The sequence below is a fragment of the Ranitomeya variabilis genome, chromosome 1, assembly GCF_051348905.1.
Source record: "Ranitomeya variabilis isolate aRanVar5 chromosome 1, aRanVar5.hap1, whole genome shotgun sequence".
NCBI lineage: Eukaryota > Metazoa > Chordata > Amphibia > Anura > Dendrobatidae > Ranitomeya > Ranitomeya variabilis.
Genome location: NC_135232.1, coordinates 830626411 through 830645700, shown reverse-complemented (window position 1 = coordinate 830645700; position 19290 = coordinate 830626411). Strand labels below are relative to the sequence as shown.

The following is a 19290-nucleotide window of genomic DNA, read 5'->3' as shown; positions in this document are numbered from 1 at the left end:
TCACTGAACTGAAGTTTTGCTTGCTCTTCCAGACCTTATCTTGACCTACACTGTTTGTTAACTGCCATTTCTTAATTACATTTCGAACTGAGGAAAGGACAACTTGAAAACACTTTGCTATCTTCTGATAGCCTTCTCCTACTTTGTAGGCCTCCATCATTTTCAGAGTGCTAGGCAACTGCTTAGAAGAACCCATGGCTGCTGTTTTTTGGCACAAGATTAGAGGAGGCTGAGTTTTTATAAAGCTGGGAAATTTGCATCATCTTTCCTTTTCTACCGATAATTATTATTATTTATTTATATAGCACCATTGATTCCATGGTGCTGTACATGAGAAGGGGTTACATACAGATTACAGATATCACTTACAGAAGACAGACTAACAATGACAGACTGATACAGAGGGGCGAGGACCCTGCCCTTGCGGGCTTACATTCTACAGGATTATGGGGAAGGAGACAGTAGGTTGGGGGTTGCAGGAGATCCGGTGTTGGTGAGGCGGTAGCTTCAGTAGTGATGAGGAGGCAGTGGGGTCAGTGCAGGCTGTAGGCTTTCCTGAAGAGATGAGTTTTCAGGTTCCGTCTGAAGGATCCGACTGTGGTTGATAGTCAGACGTGTTGGGGCAGAGAGTTCCAGAGGATGGGAGATATTCTGGAGAAGTCTTGGAGGCGATTGGATGAGGAGCGAATAAGTGTGGAGGAGAGAAGGAGGTCTTGGGAGGATAATAGTGAACAGGCCATAACCCTAACAGGCTAATTAAGGTTTTTCTCGCCCCCTGGAAGAAGCTAGTGGCGAAATGTGCATTGGGGTGAGGGGAAAGCCGCTCACATCCTTCTACCTGCCTGCTCCTCATAAATCTCCTTTGAAGGTAATCTCCTATATTGATTTATCTCCACCCCAGCTTTGCCTGCACTTATATACTTGTTTAGTACACATTAGTAGTACTTTTGACTGCCTTCTAGTAATTAGACTGTGTTTTTGTTTATGTCATATCAGTGGCAATTTTGCATGTACTTTATTTGGAGCTAATATCAGGTGTCAGTACATACTGTCACGACTGTGAGTTCTATTTACCTTGCTTTTCCCTATGTGATTTACTTTGTGGTTGTATCCCCCTACTGGGAACTCTGTTTCTATATTTTAATATACTTGTTGTATTTATTATCCAATAAAGAAACTATAGTTTTAATGAATATGGATCTCTTCCTTACTCTGGTTATAATTTAGTGAGCAGAGTATATTACTATAATTAATTTTGGAACCTTGGTCAAAGTTATTTGAGCACACAAATCTCCTAGGGTGTCTAAACTATTGCATAAAAGGCAGGGCTGTGGAGTTGGCAAGCCAAACCTCCGACTCCTAAGGGTATGTGCACACGTTGCGGATTTCCTGCGCATCCGCAGCGTTTTTTTGCAGTGCAGAAACGCTGCAGATCTGTAAGTAATTTACAGTACAATGTAAATCAATGGCAAAAAAAAAAAACGCTGTGCTGATGGTGCGGAAAATTCGTGCTGAAATGCTGCGGATTAAAAGAAGGAGCATGTCACTTCTTTTTTGTGGATCTGCAGCGTTTTTGTACCCATTCCATTATAGAAATCCGCAGGGGTAAAAAACGCAGTAAATCTGCAAAAAATCCGCACCAAAAACGCACAAAAACCCAACAAATCCGCACCTGCGTTTTCTGCCAAGAGATGCAGAATCCGCACCAGAAATTCCTAAGCCTAATCCGCAACGGGTGCACATAGCCTTAATTTCCCTGACACAACTTCAACTCTGACTCCACCAAAATGGACACCGACTCTGACTCTACGACTCCGACTCCACAGCCCTAATAAAAGGTATGCTAAAAGGGCATACAGTTAAAAAAGTAGGATACATTTGAATGTGTCTGGAAAAGAACAAAAAAAATGTTTTTAATGTTTTAGTGGCAAATTAATATGTGGCCGATTCATCAAAGTTTTTACAGCAGTGTTCAGGTGTAAAGCACTTTGAAAAGTCATAACATTTTGGAGTAATTCAAAGATGCGACTTTTGGTGTTTTGAAGGCAGTCCCGATCAGCTCGACCAAGGAGGGCGAACACAGACTGGACACGGCATGACAGTGCCCACCCGTCTCATTCATGATGAGCTGTGGCGTACCTTACTCCAGAAATGTTACTTCAGTCCCTGACTGCTGTAAGACTTCTGCTGAGAAGCACCCCACTTGTAAGATGCACCGACTTCATTAAATGGCATGTGATTCTTAAAGTATCAGGTATCTCTAACCCCACCATGCCCTTTCCTTAATGAATCAGAGCCTTAGTGTTAACAGGGGGGACACCCACGTGAGCAAAATGCAGCCTTCTGAAGTTACTATTCAACACCTAGTCAGGGACAGTAAAGGGGCTGGAAAGTGTCATGTGGTCCATACAATTTGGAGGCCCCCCACCCGGCAGACTGATTGCACTAATATCTGAATCCTCAGGAGGCAGATACTGGTGAATATATTGGTGAAAGAGAGCTGTTGGCTCCTTCTTCCCCTATTCAGTCTATGCGTCTGATTACCTCAGCGCAGGAGGTGTGATAGCGTCACTATAGCGAGTCTGCTGTGCATAGCCTCAGTCCACATGCTGTACACACCAGAGCAAAGCACTGAAGGGATAGCGGTTAGAAGAGTAGTTCCATTTTTTTTTCAGTTGTCAGTCAGTAGTTGGGGGAAACTGTGGAGACCTCATACTGTTTGTAAGGGGTTGTGGAGCAATCATACTTTGAGCAGAGGTTTTGAGGCCAACATACTGAGAGTAGGGGGGCTGTGAGGGCATTATATTGTTTGAAGGCTATGGGGGTATAATATGTATAGGCAGCTGTGGGAGTCATCATACGGTATGTTTGGGGGGATACATACTGCGTATGTGTGGGACTGGGGACCTCATACTGTGTGGAGGAGCATCATACTATGTGTGGAGGCTGTGTGGGCATCATACTGTCTATGGGTGGCTGTGGGGACCTCATAGGATGAGAAGGGTTAAAAATGCAAAACAAATCCTAAAATTTGCATTTGCTTTTCAAATTTGAATCACTTTTATGTAATGTCTGAAGACATGCAGCAGAAAAAAATGCAGGAAAAAAATACAGCAATGTGCATTGCTCACACTGCATCCATACAAGGCTGTGATAAATGGTGTCTACCTCCTATGGGAGTTTCTGATGGCTGTAACTGAATGGACATACTATGGCACAAATGGTCTGTAGGCTTACAATCCACAACAACATGTGCAGTTTGATATTTACATCAATAGGGTTCTATGGAAATATCTGGCGTATGCCATGTGGGATTTTGCATCTTAGGATATGTTTACATTGTGTATGAAGGGTCCATTTGCTGTATGCACCAGAAAAACTCTAGGCAAATACATAAAACGGATCCATAGATCCACAAACCCCCAACGCAAGCCAAAGGAATACCCCTTTTCTCTTTTGTCAGGCTGGTATAAGCCCGTGTATATTTTTATTTGCTGTATGTACTAGTTCAGTTGGGTGCACTATTCTACACATAGGCATTCCATGCAAAAAAAAATATATAAACTGCACAGAAAACTTTTATTTTAACATGGGAGCCTAAGGCTACGCTCCGAGACTAGCAGCGCTTTGGAGGCACCGTATGTTCCCTGCGTACAAAGCGCTGCCTTCTATTGAACACAGGTAAATCCTCTGATCACTGAACCGTGCAGATTTACTGCAGCCGATACATTCTATTGCTGCAATTTCTTTTGCGGAGGCTAGCAGTCTCCGCAAGAGAAATTGACATGCTGCAGTCTGGAAAGACGTGCCACATGTCAGTGTCCGGGGGTGATCGCAGGCAACTATGGATGCACAGTGGACATGGGATTTCTAGAAAACCCATCCCTATGCCGTCACAGCTGGCTGCTGCGGATTTGACACTGCATAAGTACACAGCGTCAAACACACAGCAATTACTGATCGTGGACATGTAACCTAATGGCCGCTCTCTGCTCTCACTGCAAAGCAGTGTGTGTGATTATACCTGACACATCTGCAGGTTCCTCTCACAGGCAGCCAGTGTTGTAATACTGTTGCAATACAGCAGAGCTGTGAGAGCTACAGCTGCTAATGTGTTTGTTATGAGACAAAGTTCAGTTCTACTGTATTGTGGTACTTACATTTCTCATACTTATTTAAAGCATGAGAATAGTGCAACTAATCTTAGATCACTGACCCTAGTATTATATTCAGCTGTTCCCGACACTGCGCTGGTCCAGCCCCGCCATCTTGTGATCGCAACTTCTGACTGATGAGAAGTCCGAGATATCAGTCACAAGCTCTCAGTGTAAGTCTCTGAGGGCCCCGTTCTAGCTTCATTCTGGCTTTCATAGACTTATATCGAGTTGTGACTTCCAGATCGCCCAGCTAAGACTCGAGCGACGCCGATAAAAGATGTAGACAGTGACTGACGAGTATAATGCTGGGGGAAGGGAACTTAGATTAGTCACACCACTCAGCTCATTTACATATAAGGCAAATTTGCATTTCCCTGGAAAAAAATATCAGATTGCAAATATCAAGGTATCATTTTATTCAACTTCTTATGACCAACATGCCCATATAGACGGCTTATCATGGACGATCCTACTGACATATTCCATGTAAAGATGCAAATGAAGAGATGTAGCACGAGATATCAGGGCAACTGGTGGAAGGGGGACATGACCATGAAGTTATGGAGAATGTGGTTACAGTGTGATTCCTATAAACTAGCACATTTCAATGGTCAGCCTGCATTAAGTATTTTGTATGATGGATACTTTAAAATTACATATGAACGTCTACAAGAAATAAAATCTCTATGTGTAATGTGTCAAAAAATAGATGCAACAATGTCTCAAAGGTTCATTCTAATGATAAACAGAAAGTACAGTGCAGAATGTTGGAATGAGGTCACTGACCTGCACTGCCTGACATTACTAGGTCACCGATCCTCCACTGCACTGCCTGACGTTACTAGGTCACCGATCCTCCACTACACTGCCTGACATTACTAGGTCACCAATCCTCCACTGCGCTGCCTGACATTACTAGGTCACCGATCCTCCACTACACTGCCTGACATTACTAGGTCACCAATCCTCCACTGCGCTGCCTGACATTACTAGGTCACCGATCCTCCACTGCACTGCCTGACGTTACTAGGTCACCGATCCTCCACTACACTGCCTGACATTACTAGGTCACCAATCCTCCACTGCGCTGCCTGACATTACTAGGTCACCGATCCTCCACTGCGCTGCCTGACATTACTAGGCCACCGATCCTCCACTGCGCTGCCTGACATTACTATATCACCGATTCTCCACTGCACTGCCTGACATTAGGATGAAGTCACTGATCCTATACTGCCTGACATTATCAGGTCACTGATCCTCCACTGCACTGCCTGACATTACTAGGTCACCGATCCTCCACTGTACTGCCTGACATTAGGATGAAGTCACTGGTCCTATACTGCCTGACATTATCAGGTCACTGATCCTCCACTGCACTGCCTGACATTAGGATGAAGTCACTGATCCTATACTGCCTCACATTATCAGGTCACTGATCCTCCACTGCACTGCCTGACATTAGGTTGAAGTCACTAATCCTTCACTGCACTGCCTGACATTAGGTCACTGATCCTCCACTGCACTGCCTGACATTAGGTTGAAGTCACTAATCCTTCACTGCACTGCCTGACATTAGGTCACTGATCCTCCACTGCACTGCCTGACATTAGGTTGAAGTCACTAATCCTTCACTGCACTGCCTGACATTAGGTCACTGATCCTCCACTGCACTGCATGACATTAGGATGAGGTCACTGACCTACACTGCCTGACATTAGGTCACTGATCCTCCACTGCACTGCCTGACATTAGGTTGAAGTCACTAATCCTTCACTGCACTGCCTGGAACTATGAGGTCACTGACCTGCACTGCCTGACATCAGAATGGGATTACTGAATCTTCACTGGTTCATTACAGCCTAACATCAAGATGATGTCACTGACCCTTCACTGCAATGCCTGACATTATGATGATGTTACTGATTCTCCCCTGCTGATAATATAAAATAAGCTCAGGCATCAGGATGCCACTAACCTCAGGAGCTTGCAATCCATTCTATAACACATGTGAATAATGCATAAAATCAGTAAATGCCAATCATGTGCCAATCTATACAGTGCCATTCATGTGCCAATCTATACAGTGCCAATCTATACAGTGCCAATCATGACAATCTATACAGTGCCAATCTATACAGTGCCAATCATGACAATCTATACAGTGCCAATCTATACAGTGCCAATCACAACAATCTATACAGTGCCAATCTATACAGTGCCAATCACGACAATCTATACAGTGCCAATCTATACAGTGCCAATCACGACAATCTATACAGTGCCAATCATGACAATCTATACAGTGCCAATCTATACAGTGCCAATCATGACAATCTATACAGTGCCAATCATGACAATCTATACAGTGCCAATCTATACAGTGCCAATCTATACAGTGCCAATCACGACAATCTATACAGTGCCAATCATGACAATCTATACAGTGCCAATCATGTGCCAAGAGAACACAGTATACAGTTACATCCCATATATGACAATGGAAATGACTGACACCTCCATTGTGGTTGTCAGAGCTCACCTCCCCTGCAAAGCTGTAGGTTTCACTGTTGCATTTGGAGATCATCCGGTCCATTAAAAAAATGAAATAAAAAACAATATTTTTCTTTATAAAATAATGTCCTCCATGTATTTATATGAGGGGGCGTCCTCCTGGCTTCTGGAAGCTGGGGGGGCTCATGATTACTGCCTCTCCGGATGACGTTATCTTGTCCTCCTTCTTAAGGGGGGAGAGGAAGTGGATGGGGTGTAAAATCAGAAGAATGAGGGGAAAAAAGAGAGAAAGAGGAAGGGAGGACTACTTTACTTCCTAAGGGGGTGGGGAGGGAAAGAAGGACCGGGCAGAGGAGGAAGGATATATCTGCTGCTGTGAGGCCGCTGAGAAGGGGGAGGGGCTTGTTTGTATAAACACGAATATGGGCGGAGATCGCTCCGGCCAGGAATGCGGAGGTATACAGCGGCTGGAATAGTGATAGGGCCAGATACTATGTGCTCTGTACAATGTGGAAAACACCAAGGCATCGACATGACACGTGTGAGGTGGTCTCCGGACTCAAGGGGCTTCTTGCCCACTGCAGAAATAACAACAAGAACGTTAAGCAATGGAGGTTTGGGATTTTGAGTAAGCTGAGGTACGAACCCCGCCCACTTTTTAAGACACGCCCATAGTGCTGCCATAAAAGTGGCGTCCAGCATGATATCATGGTGACAGTCTGTGCTAAATGCGCATGTGCAGGGAAGGGCTGGTGCTGGCAGAATTTGCCCCTGGCTTATTTCTGTGGTACAGGAGACACTTTGCCCCACATCAGTAGGCCGCCCGTCCCTGCAGTGCAGCGCTGCGAGAAGGGGCTCACTTCATGAGCAGCGTAATAAACTGGCGCCAGCGGAAGGGTTCACATGGTGGAGCGCGGGCACTGATGCGATGTGATGAGATTTGTGGAAATAACGGCACCATATAAGCAAGTAAAATAAACACTTCTGTGGGGACCGTAAAAAACATCTTTCTGCAGCTAAAAAGGGGTAACTCGTCAAAAAATGCTACAAAAATTCAATATTTACTATTATTAAATATTCCAATAATATTTACTATTACATATTTTGGTACGGATTTCTGCAGCAATATTGAACCACTGTTTTTCTATGTCGGAACATGGCCTGAGAATCTGAGACGTTGACAAATGACAAATTTTCTTGCCATTGAACCAGTGACATTTCCATATCTATTATGCATCACCAACATAAATGGTTATTGGCGCCCAAGACTCATTGATTCCGATGGTGTGTGAAGGCAGATTGATGGCAAAGGGATGAATACACCAGTCATAAACAGCAATACGCTGGAGTAGGGCACACAAAATTAGAGTTGCACACCTGTTAATAAACTTGGGTATGTTTGCCTGTCCGTGCACCAGAAAATGAAACGTAGGCTTGTACTATGATATACTTGGCCAATGAATATGGTGCCAGCTTCAAACTATGCCATTCAGACATTTCCGGTGGGGAAAGCCTCTCTGTGAATGCATGGGTGACCTGTACATGGCACAGATAGTGAGACGTTTACCGTGAAATGACGCTAAGGTCAGCAGCCGCCATAGCGAGAACAGGGAAATCTTTCTAATCATTTTACTGCAAAGCCAGATAATGCCGACTTTTGGATTTTTCTGTTACGAATTTCACACCTGGTATTGGCTTAAATTTTTTTTTTTACCAGAAATGGCTTGAATATCTACAGAATGTTCCTGTGCAAGAATTGTGTATATGCTCCTTTACTTACGGTATATATTGGACATACAGTATATGCACCACTTATATACTAAACAATGCCCAACTCACACATAGGGTACATGCTGCATGCATGCCATCATACAGATAGAGGATAACTTGCTGTTTTGTTTTGTTTTTTAAAGGGGGGGTTGCATGAGACGGTGGAAAATAATGGAAAATACCGTAATGAATTTAATTTCATCCATGTTATTTTTTTTAAAAGGTAAGAAAATTAGGAGTTGACACAGATTTCACTTAATTAGCCTCTTTACTGTAAAGACTGTAAGGTTCATATCCTAATAATATGACATCATTTAGTATAGTGGAAAAAGAAAACATTTAAGAGGGTTTCTCACTAGACACTGTTTTGGCATATTATAGGATATGCCTAAATAGCATGGGGTTTTAACTATTATTTGATTATTTCTCCATCTTCTGTAGATATAAATGAAGAATGAGCCTGCATGTGTGGCCAGCTTACTGACAGGTAAGAAGGACTGGTCACCCCTCTTCTTAAACGATACCTGTCATGTGAAAAAAAGCTGTTAACGTGCTTATATGGGGTTAATCTTCAGGTAATAGTCTTCTGACGCCATGTAGGTGCCACACTGTAAGCCCGGCTACATGAGGAAATTAACTTCCTCCTGGCAGCCTCTGGCTTTGTCATAGAGGTGCGTCTTTAGTCACTGCTCGGTGTATAGTGAGCAGTGGCTGTAAGTCCTCAAAGACTGACTAACAGCTGGTTAGCACTGATCTACTGCAGAGTGGGCTGTTAGTGAGTTCCGGGGTGCAGTTACAGTCGCTGCTCACTGTGTACTAGCTGTGACTGGAGTCATGCCTCTATGACTGAAAGCCGGAGGCAGCCGGCAGTTGGGCTTTCAGTGTGGCAACTGTATGGCATCAGAACACAGACTATCCCCATATCTGCAGGTTAAGAGCATTTTTTTCACATAACTGGTTCCCTGTAAAGTAAAGGATTGGTAAAAAAGGGAAATTCCAGGCTAAACGATCTTCTCGGATTTATATAGACATGTTTGGAAGTTACCCTAATAGAAATGTGTGAAGACTCATGGTGGATTCCAATGGAAAGTTCTGACAAAATCCCCCATTTCAAAGTCAAATCTCCCTACCACTCACTAGATCTGTATGAAAATAACAAAATCATTACTTTCCAACTTCTGCTTCAGTGCTGTCACTCCCCAGTAGTGATTGTTAAAGGGAACCTGTCACCCCCAAAATCGAAGGTGAGCTAAGTCCACCAGAATCAGGGGTTTATCTACTGCATTCTGGAATGCTGTAGATAAGCCCCCGATGTATCCTGAAACATGAGAAAAAGAGGTTTGATTATACTCACCCAGGGGCGTTCCCGCTGCGGTCCGGTCTGATAGGTGTCGCGGTGAGGGGCCTCCCATCTTCTTACGATGACGTCCTCTTCTTGTCTTCACGCTGCGGCGCAGGCGTACTTTGTCTGCCCTGTTGAGGGCAGAGCAAAGTACTGCAGTGTGCAGGTGCCGGGAAAGGTCAGAGAGGCTCGGCGCCTGTGCACTGCAGTACTTTGATCTGCCCTCAACAGGGCAGACAAAGTACACCTGCGCTGGAGCCGCAGCGTGAAGACAAGAAGAGGACGTCATTGTAAGAAGATGGGAGGCCCCGGACCGGACCTTCGATTTTGGGGGTGACAGGTTCCCTTTAATAGCCCTCTGTGTCTGTACTGTACATGGCTGCAGTAGTGACTTCTCATCTATAGCACATGATTGCTGCAGCCAGTCACTGGCTCAAAGTAGGCAAAAGACTGCTCAGCCCCAAAGAACAGACGGGATAAACTAGAACAGACACTGTAAGGCCGGGGTTACACTTGCGAGTGCAGTGCGCCGGCACTTGGGACCGGAGTGTGCGGCTGCATGTATTTCTATGTAGCTGAATGCTCCGGTCTCAAGAGCCGGCGACAGTGCCGGGTATTGATGCAAGACTTGTGCAAGTTTCTCGCATTGCACTCGCAAGTGTGACCCCGGCCTAAGGCAGATCCTCACATCTTACCGCACACATGATCTTCTGGGTGAATGGGCAACTCACTCCAAACTCTTGTAGAAATAATGGAAGCTGTAATAGCTGCAGAGGGGCGACCAGTCCCATATAAATGCCTATGGATTTAGAATGGGGTGTCATAAAAGCTCTTTTATGTTTAATGTGTAGGTGTCCCAATACTTTTGACAATAAAGTGTATCTGTAGTATGGTGCAATGCAAAAATGCATTATGGCAATACATGGAACTTCTACGACTCTCTAGTATGAAGCCATGAAAACTCTTTGGCCCTGATTCATCAAAACCAGCGATTCTCTCACTGGTCTTTATGAGGGGAGATGGAGCAGACCCTCCTGATTTGTAATTTATCCTGTTATTGAATCAGGCAAGGAGCGTAATGGCGTGCGCCTCACCACAAATCTTACTCCAGTCACTGCTAGAATAATACGTGTGCCATAGTGAACATAGCTGTTCATCAACTTAATGAGCGTGTGTCACCGCGTCCGTCGCTCCACAGCTCTGCCCACTTTGTCAGAGCTGTGACGAGAATGGGGTAAAAACAATGAAAATGTTTCCCATTAGCTGCCTTTAAAATATTTGAATAATGTATTTCTTTTTGTATACAAAGATTTAAGGAACAAAATACTATTGTCTCATAATATAAAAGGGAAAACAAAGCAGTAAACCTTAGTCAGCCACAGTGCTGTGTATCCAAGGTTTTACCATGGTGTTATTACAGTGCTGGGATGGCGTATAGACACACTGCCCTTGATGTTCTCCAGGTTGAGACTATTTTTCAGTGCAGCGGAGGGATCAGACTTGTGTGATGTGTGTCTCTGGGATGTTACATGGAGACAGGGCTGCAGACACACCCCTCACTAGTCCCATGCCAGAAGCAGAGGAACACCAGGTCACAAGCGCCTATTGTGCGGTCAGCTGGTTAGAGGTGTGTCTGAGCAGCCAATAGCAGCTTACCATGTGCAGGGTGACACCCACCACCGCCTACAGGATCACAACACTGGGTATAGGACTGCTGCTTGTTCTGTACATCACATAATATATACACTATAAAACACAATGGTAACCCTGTGAACACTAGAACCTCTGCATGTAACCTAATGCAAAATAAATAATAATACCTAGAAGTACAATATCTCTATCTAGAATCTAGTGAGATTGGGAAAAACATACACTATTGTCCCACACCTGGCAATCTTTTGTATGATATACTTTAGAAATAATGTTTTCATTTAAGGAGATTTCTGTTCTTTTCCGAGCAATAGCACAAAAAACACAAATAAAGGGCTCGTGCAGATGACAGTATTATCAGTCCGAGTGCAATCGAAGAAAACATCGAATCGCACTCAGACCAATGTTATTCTATGGGGCCATGCACATGTCTGATTTTTTTTTCTTCAGGCAGAGCCGATCCTGGGGAAAAAAATCATAGCATGTTTGAGTTTGATCCAATATTCGGATCACCATGCAAGTCAGTGAGTCCGTGGAAAACATCTAACTGCATACAGATGACATCTGAGGGCAGGTCCATTTCCCCAGACTAATGCAGTGAAGAAATGTTTTTCGCCATTGTCTCCTCATCTGAGAGAATTTGATCATGCTATGGTGTGATTCGCATAATTGGCCCGATTCTCTTGGATGAAAGAATATATGGTGGCATTACCGTAGCCAAAAGCTGCATTATTCAAAACAAAACACACATGCAGTATATACATGTGGTGCTGCTTATACAGTGGAAAAAAATAAGCATTTGATACACTGCCGATTTTGCAAGTTTTCCCACAAAGAATGGAGGGGTCTGTCATTTTTATCATAAGTATACTTCAACTGTGAGAGACAGGATCTAAAAATAAAAAAAAAAACAGAAAAGTACATTGTATGATTTACATAGCTAATTTGCATTTTATTGCATGAAATAAGTATTTAATACAATAGATAAACAGAACTTAATATTTGTGTCACGACTCTGGTGTCTCAGGACCAGGGGCTTCTTCCCTGTCCCTAATGCTAGGGAGCCCTAGCTCGCTCTGCTCCCCGGATTACTTCTGATGGTGAAGACGCTGGGGCCACGTACCTTGCCTTAGCGCCTTAATCCGCCCTTAGTCTGTTCCCTTCCCCCACCCAGGGAAGAGCGGAGTAGTAGTCTACCGTAATACACCAAACGAGACCAAACAAGGTAATACGAACAGGGATAACGAAAAATACCAAACATACAAATATACTCACACAGACAACAAAAGAATACACCAGGGGGTGGAGGATGGGGTAAAACCAAAGTAGGAGAAGAAAGGAAAATATCACACACTCAAAACCTAGCAACAGTCACAGATAAATCCACCAAACACCTTTCTCCAATAATAACCAACAGCAACCTCCAGCCATGCAGCATTAGCTTTCTCTGGCAATGAGTGCTAGCCAGTATCCAGTTTTTATAGGAGATGGGAGTGACAAACAGTGCACAGCTGAGAGCCTTGATGCAGGAACGCCTCCAGGAGCTCTCAACTGAGCAGATTAGCATCTGCACTGCTAAAAGAAATTTACACCATTTAATACAAATGTGAAAGTGCTTCTAATCAGTGCAGTAGTAGGAGAAATCAGACGCTGCGGTCTTCTGGCTCCTCTCTGTCTTGGTTAACCCATGACAGTTTGGTACAGAAAGCATTGTTTGAAGTTACAGAAGTCAGACGTTTCCTGTAGTTCTTGACCAAGTTTACACACGCTGCAGCAGGGATTTTGCCCCACTCCTCCATACAGATCTTCTTCAGATCTTTCAGGTTTCTGGGATATCGCTGGGCAATATTGAGTTTCAGCTCCTTTCAAAGATTTTCTATTGGGTTAAGGTCTGGAGACGGGCTAGGCCACTCCAAGACCTTGAAATGCTTTGTACGGAGCCACTCCTTAGTTGCCCAAGCTGTATGTTTTGGATAATTGTCATGCTGGAAGGCGCAGCCACGACCCATCTTCAATGCTTTTACTGAGGGAATGAGGTTGTTGTTGGCCAAAATCTTGCGATACATGATCCTATCCATCCTCCCTTCAATACAGTGCAGTTGTCCTGTCCCCTTTGCAGAAAGGCACCCCCAAAGTATGATGTTTCCCCCACTATGCTTCACGGTTGGGACAATGTTCTTGGGGTTGTACTCATCTTTCCTCCTCCAAACATGATAAGTGGTGTTGACGCCAAAAAGTTCCATTTTTGGTCTCATCTGACCACATGACTTTCTCCCTTGCCTCTTCTGGTCATTGTTGAACTTAAAACTTGCCTGGACACGTGCTGGCATGAGCAGGGGGATCTTGTGTGCCTTAACGATTTTAATCCATGATGGTGTAGTGTGTTACTAAAGGTAATGTTTGAGACTGTGGTCCCAGCTCTCTTCAGGTCATTGGCCAGGTCCTCTCGTGTAGTTCTGGGCTGATTCCTGACCTTTCTCAGAGTCATCCTTACCCCACGTGGCGAGATCTTGCACGGAGGCCCAGACCGAGGAAGATTGACAGTCATCTTGTGTTTCTTCCATTTTCTAATAATTGTGCTAACAGTTGTGCCTTCTCACAAAGCTGCTTGCCTATTGTCCTGTAGCCCATCCCAGCCTTGTGCAGGTCTACAGTTTTGTCCCTGGTGTCCTTAGACAGCTCTGTTGTCTTAGCCATGGTGGAGAGGTTGAAGTGTGATTGAGTTTGTAGACAGGTGTCTTTTATACAGGTAATGAGTTCAAACCGGTGTAATTGATACAGGTAATGAGTACAGAGTAGGAGAGATTCTTAATGAAAAACTAACAGGTCTGTGAGAGACAGAATTCTTGCTGGTTGGTAGGTGATCAAATACTTATTTCATGCAATAAAATGCATTTTAATTATATAAAATTCATACAATGTGATTTTCTTTTTTTTATTTTCTAGATTCTATTTCTCACAGTTGATGTACCTACAATAAAAATTACAGACCTCTCCATTCTTTGTAGGTGGGAAAACATCCAAAATTGCCATAAACTACATGCGTACCAGAGCTATATAGTGTGCATATAGTAGTGCCCATATTTAGCCCCTATCCCAATTCTTTTACCAGTCTATATAGCACTACTGCAGCCGTTTCTTCAACATTCCGTTCAGTTTTGGGCCATAATAAAATGCTCTATTACATTAAGAGAGTTCACTGAAGGGCAACCAAATACATAATCATACAGAATCATATTGCAGGCAATTTTTACAAGTAATAAAAAACCCAAGAAACAACATTTTTTTTATATTTCGCCACACTTGTAATTTTTTTTTCCCACTTTCAAGTACATAATATGATAAAATGGATGGTGTCACTCAAAAGTACACGGCTATGTCAATGGAAAATAAATAAGTTATGGCCATTGCAATAAGGGAAGGAAAAAACAAAATTGCAGAAATCGTCTGGTCCCTAAGGTGTCAAAGGAAAAAAAAGATGTTTGTTTATGAAGTTGTATGTCACTGTAGAAATATAGATTCCTATGTCTGATGTCTGATTTCAAATGTGTGTGTTTAAGTTTTACTCCTGGTGCAGCGCCTAATAGAATTAGTACATTAATGATGATTATGAATGTCATTATATACAACATTTTTTTTCTACTACGTCAATTTCCAAAAGAGTTGGGACACTGTGTAAAATGTAAAGAAAAGAAGAATGAAATGACTTTGAAATCTCATAGCCATTTATTTTTTTCATATTATTCCCAACAGAACATAGTACACTGATTCAAAGTTGAAAGTCAGACATTTTTCCAATGTTTTGAAAAAAATTAACTCCTTTTCTAAATTGATGTGTTGCTGCCATCTCAAAAAAGTAGAGACATACCGTAGTTAACAGGGATGGAAAAGTAGGTGGTACTAATGAAAATCAGCTGAAGGGTCAATTTTCAACTAAGTTGCAGAGTAAATGAGAAGTAAAGATGGTCAGAAGTTCACTAACCTGTTGAACAGCTGCATCTAAAAACTGTGGAACGATTTCAGAAAAAAATTCCTCAATGTAACATTGTCAAGACTTTAAATATCCCACCATCTATAGTAAGTTATGTCATAAAAGGATTCATAGATTCTAGAAAATCCATTCTCGTGATCTACAGACCTTCAAGCAGAAGACATTCAAGCATTGAAGACAGGAATTATTGTCGTGCAAATAACTGTAGGGGCTCAGGAATACTTCCGGAAATCATTGTGAACACTGTGGTTCAATTGTAACCGCGCTTTCGGCCATGACTGACAGCCGGCCCTAATGCAGAGTCGGTGTCAGTCAGTGCCGGGGGCGTGGTTACAGCCGCCAGAACTGTGACTGAACCCGCGCCAGTATCACCCATGTGACTGAAACACGAACACTGCTGGGATTAACAAAATTAATTTCCTTCCTGTGGCATTCGGGTAAGTGCAGATGATGGGCAGGTTAATAATGCCATTAACCTGCAAATTAACCCCATATCTGCAAGTTAATAGCGTATTTTCTGGTGACAGGTTCCCTTTAAATTACATATTACATATCAAAAATTGTCAAACTTTCAACTTCTGATCTGTGCTCTATATTCTGTTGTGAATAAAATATGTCTAAAAAAGATTTTGATTATTGCATTCTTGTTTTTTCTACATCTTACACAGTGTCCGGATAAAGGATACAAATTTGGATGCGAGTGCTTCTTTAAGTGGCTTGATTAGACAGAAAAAAACAAGTTTTTCTCACAGTGCTTGCGGTGATCTCATTGAGGTCACTGCAGTTCATCGGGCTGCTCACAGTGAAGTGTGGGGACATAGCTTCAATGACCATCAGTGACCGCTCATCACTGTAGCAGCTGTCACAGCACTTCATTCTCCCATGGCTTTTAACCTGAACAGTCGCATCATGCCACCATTCAGGTTGTAAACCACATATCGCAGAGATGCATTATGGCATGGGACAGTATGGCTTTTCTGCACTACAGAGAGGTGAGGGATATGGTTGTTTATTATTTTTGTTTTTTTTTACAGGGGACATGGGCAGCAGAGGAATAAGCTTAAGGTGAGTATCATAGTTGATTATTATTTTCTGTTTTCTTGTACGATGTACAAGGGCTTCAATGGTATAAGCGAAAGGTGAATATAACTGTGTTTTTTTATTTTTAAACAAATGCTTAAAACAGGGTGTTGATTTTTATTTCAAATAAAGGACTTTATTCTGGCTGTGTCTTTTTTACAATATGACAATGGGGTTAGTAATTGGGGCGCCTTATACATGCCTCTCCATTACTAACCCCTGGGCTTGATGTCAAGTGACAATACAAAGGTGACATCAACCCCACTTGCCGCCGCCACAGGGCAAGTGGGAAGAGCAAGGCTAAGGGCCAGATTTTGCGCATTTTATGGATGCACCATTTCTAGGGCAGCTGAGGGCTGATGTTGGTAGTCTTTGGGGAGAGGGAGAGCAGTATCTCTGACCGCCTTGTGGGCTATTAATATGAACCCACAGCTGTCTGTTTAGCCTTTTGCTGGCTTGTATTTATAGGGGGACCCTACATATTTTTTTCTGGGGTTCCCCATAAATTCATCAGGGAAAGCTAAGCAAACCGCTGTGAGCTGTTAGTAGCCTTGGGAACCTTACTGGGTATTGTCCCAAATTATTAACATCAGCCCCAGCTGTGGGCTTTCCCTCTACTGGTTATGAAAATTGCATCGGAGCCCACATCTTTTTTTTATTCTTTATTTTACACAGGATGGACACCGATGCTGTTGAATACAGCTCCCATCAATGTGTCCTGGATGCCCTGATCTCAGCACGAGCAGGAGGCAATTATGAGAGCTGCATTCAGCAGGCAGCCGTACCGTACTGTACCGCTTCTTCCCAGGCGCCAATATGTGTCACGCTGATGTCATACGCGTGCAACACGCATTTTGTCCATGCGCAAAAAAACCTGACATGTCTGCTGGTTTTTCACATGGACACACGGTCCATGTGAAAAAGCTGACATGTGCATACCACCATTGAATGCAATGGTTGTATGTCTGTATTTGCGGAAGACAAAGAGAGTGTTCATGAGCTGTCTATGGGAAGAGTGGGGTAAGCCATTATTAGACTCATCTGACAGCAACTTATACACCTAGAAAAAAAAAGGATCCAATTAGTTGTGTCTCTGACCACTGAAATCAGTGCGTTCAGCTGGCTTTGATGTGTAGGGGGGCATGTTTTGTACAAAGAGATGACAACCTATCCACTAAGAAAAGGGAAGAAGAAACCTGTATACTCAGGATTATGCAGTTGCATGCAGATAGCCCACGCCTCTCCCACTCATATGACGGCTGCTTGTCATGCAATAAGCATGACTTGCTGGAAACCCTTTGTAGTTTCTGAATATATACATAGCTGCTGTTTTCATCGCATTGCATCAGCCCCAATATCACTTTAGGAGATCTAAGCCAAAGTCACATAATTTTAACTAATATGTTGTTGGTCTGCCGCTTGGCACAGATCCATTTTGGAACATAAGTGTTGTGATTCATGTCCATTAAGGCACCAGAGAAATACTGAAGCAAGGCACTAATGCACTTAGACATCAGAGGGCGTTATCCTACACAAATATAAAATTGGGTCAGTTGTTTAGCCCTGACAAAAACAAGTTTATGTAACATGCACAGGGAAAATTCCAGTAATTAAATTGTAATCATGTGTCCTATTAATAACTTAATAACTCTAATTAACACTCTTTAATTCACTGCAAATTAATTTTGATTATAGGTAGTGTTAAACATTGTATATATTTTTATCTTGCTTGTATTGTGTATATTCAAATTAACGATTAAAGGTGTTGTTCCCTTTCAATTAAAGACATTGTCCATTACATTGTATAATGCCCCAACCGATTTAAACCTTGTAAAGAAGTATTTTTGTAAATATCTCTTTTTCCATCTGTGTCTGTGTGCGGTGCTATCGCTGACAACTCACTTGGCATCATGTGACTTTGGCTGCAGCTGCCGCTGACATCCGCTGATGTCACGTCAGGTTCCTCATCTCCTGCATTCTCCTAGGCGTTACCCTGTCGCGTGCACCCCTTTTGATTAACTGGGCTGTGGGCAGTGTTTCAACACATGTCACAGCCCAGTATCCAGCGTGCGCTTGCAACTAATGAAAGTAGAGGAGAGCGGGAAAGCACGCTCTGGATACTGAGCTGTGACGTGGGGTGAAACACAGCCCAGTCAATCAAAAGGGGTGCACGCGACTGGGGGAATGTAGGAGATCCGAAACTTGACATAACATCAGCGGATATCAGCGATGTCTGTCTGGGTCACGTGATGCCGAGTGAGCGGACAGCGATAGCACCACTCACAGGCACAGATGGCAACAAGAGGTATTTACAAAAATACTTCTTTACAAGGTTTAAACCCGTTGGGGCATTATACAATGTATAATTGGCTGCAGTTTGATACAAATCAACCAACCAAGCTGTACTTGCCTCACCTGGAGCCAACGTCATGTTAACAGCGCGTCAACCCATCAGTCAGCTCAGTGACTCTGAAGAGGGCTTTCTGTCGATACTGGGGTAGAGTGCTGCAGAGTAGTGATGAGCGTGCAAGCTCTGATTAGATGTTAAAAAAAACAATGCTAGAGTTTCCGCCGCTGCATGTCTCACAGCTGTTCGACAGCCGCAACACAGGAAGTGATTTCCTAACAAAGGCAATCCCTGTTGTTCACATCTCTACACTTTGATGTAGAAATACTAGGCACTCATACAGGTGTGTTCAAGAACTTATTTATTGAGTGAAGAAATTCCAGAAATAAATGAGACGTTTCGGTCAATACCTGACCTTTATCAGTCATCTGGTTAGAGG

The 19290-nt window shown here is 43.2% G+C and overlaps 1 protein-coding gene across 3 annotated transcripts in view; it reads right to left on the bottom strand.

Moving 5' to 3' along the window:
- CCNI (cyclin I) overlaps positions 1-7017 on the bottom strand; it is a 47242-nt gene extending 40225 nt beyond the window's left edge. For 2 of the 3 annotated variants that reach the window (XM_077275605.1, XM_077275615.1), the window contains exon 1: positions 6700-7017. Coding sequence is in view for 1 of the 3 variants with exons in the window: in XM_077275615.1 (XP_077131730.1) it covers positions 6700-6753 (54 nt within the window). In the remaining 2 variants the exon portion in view is untranslated. The remainder of the gene's footprint in view (positions 1-6699) is intronic. The other variant, XM_077275597.1, reaches the window with a different exon arrangement.
- Between the last annotated feature and the right edge of the window lie 12273 nt (positions 7018-19290).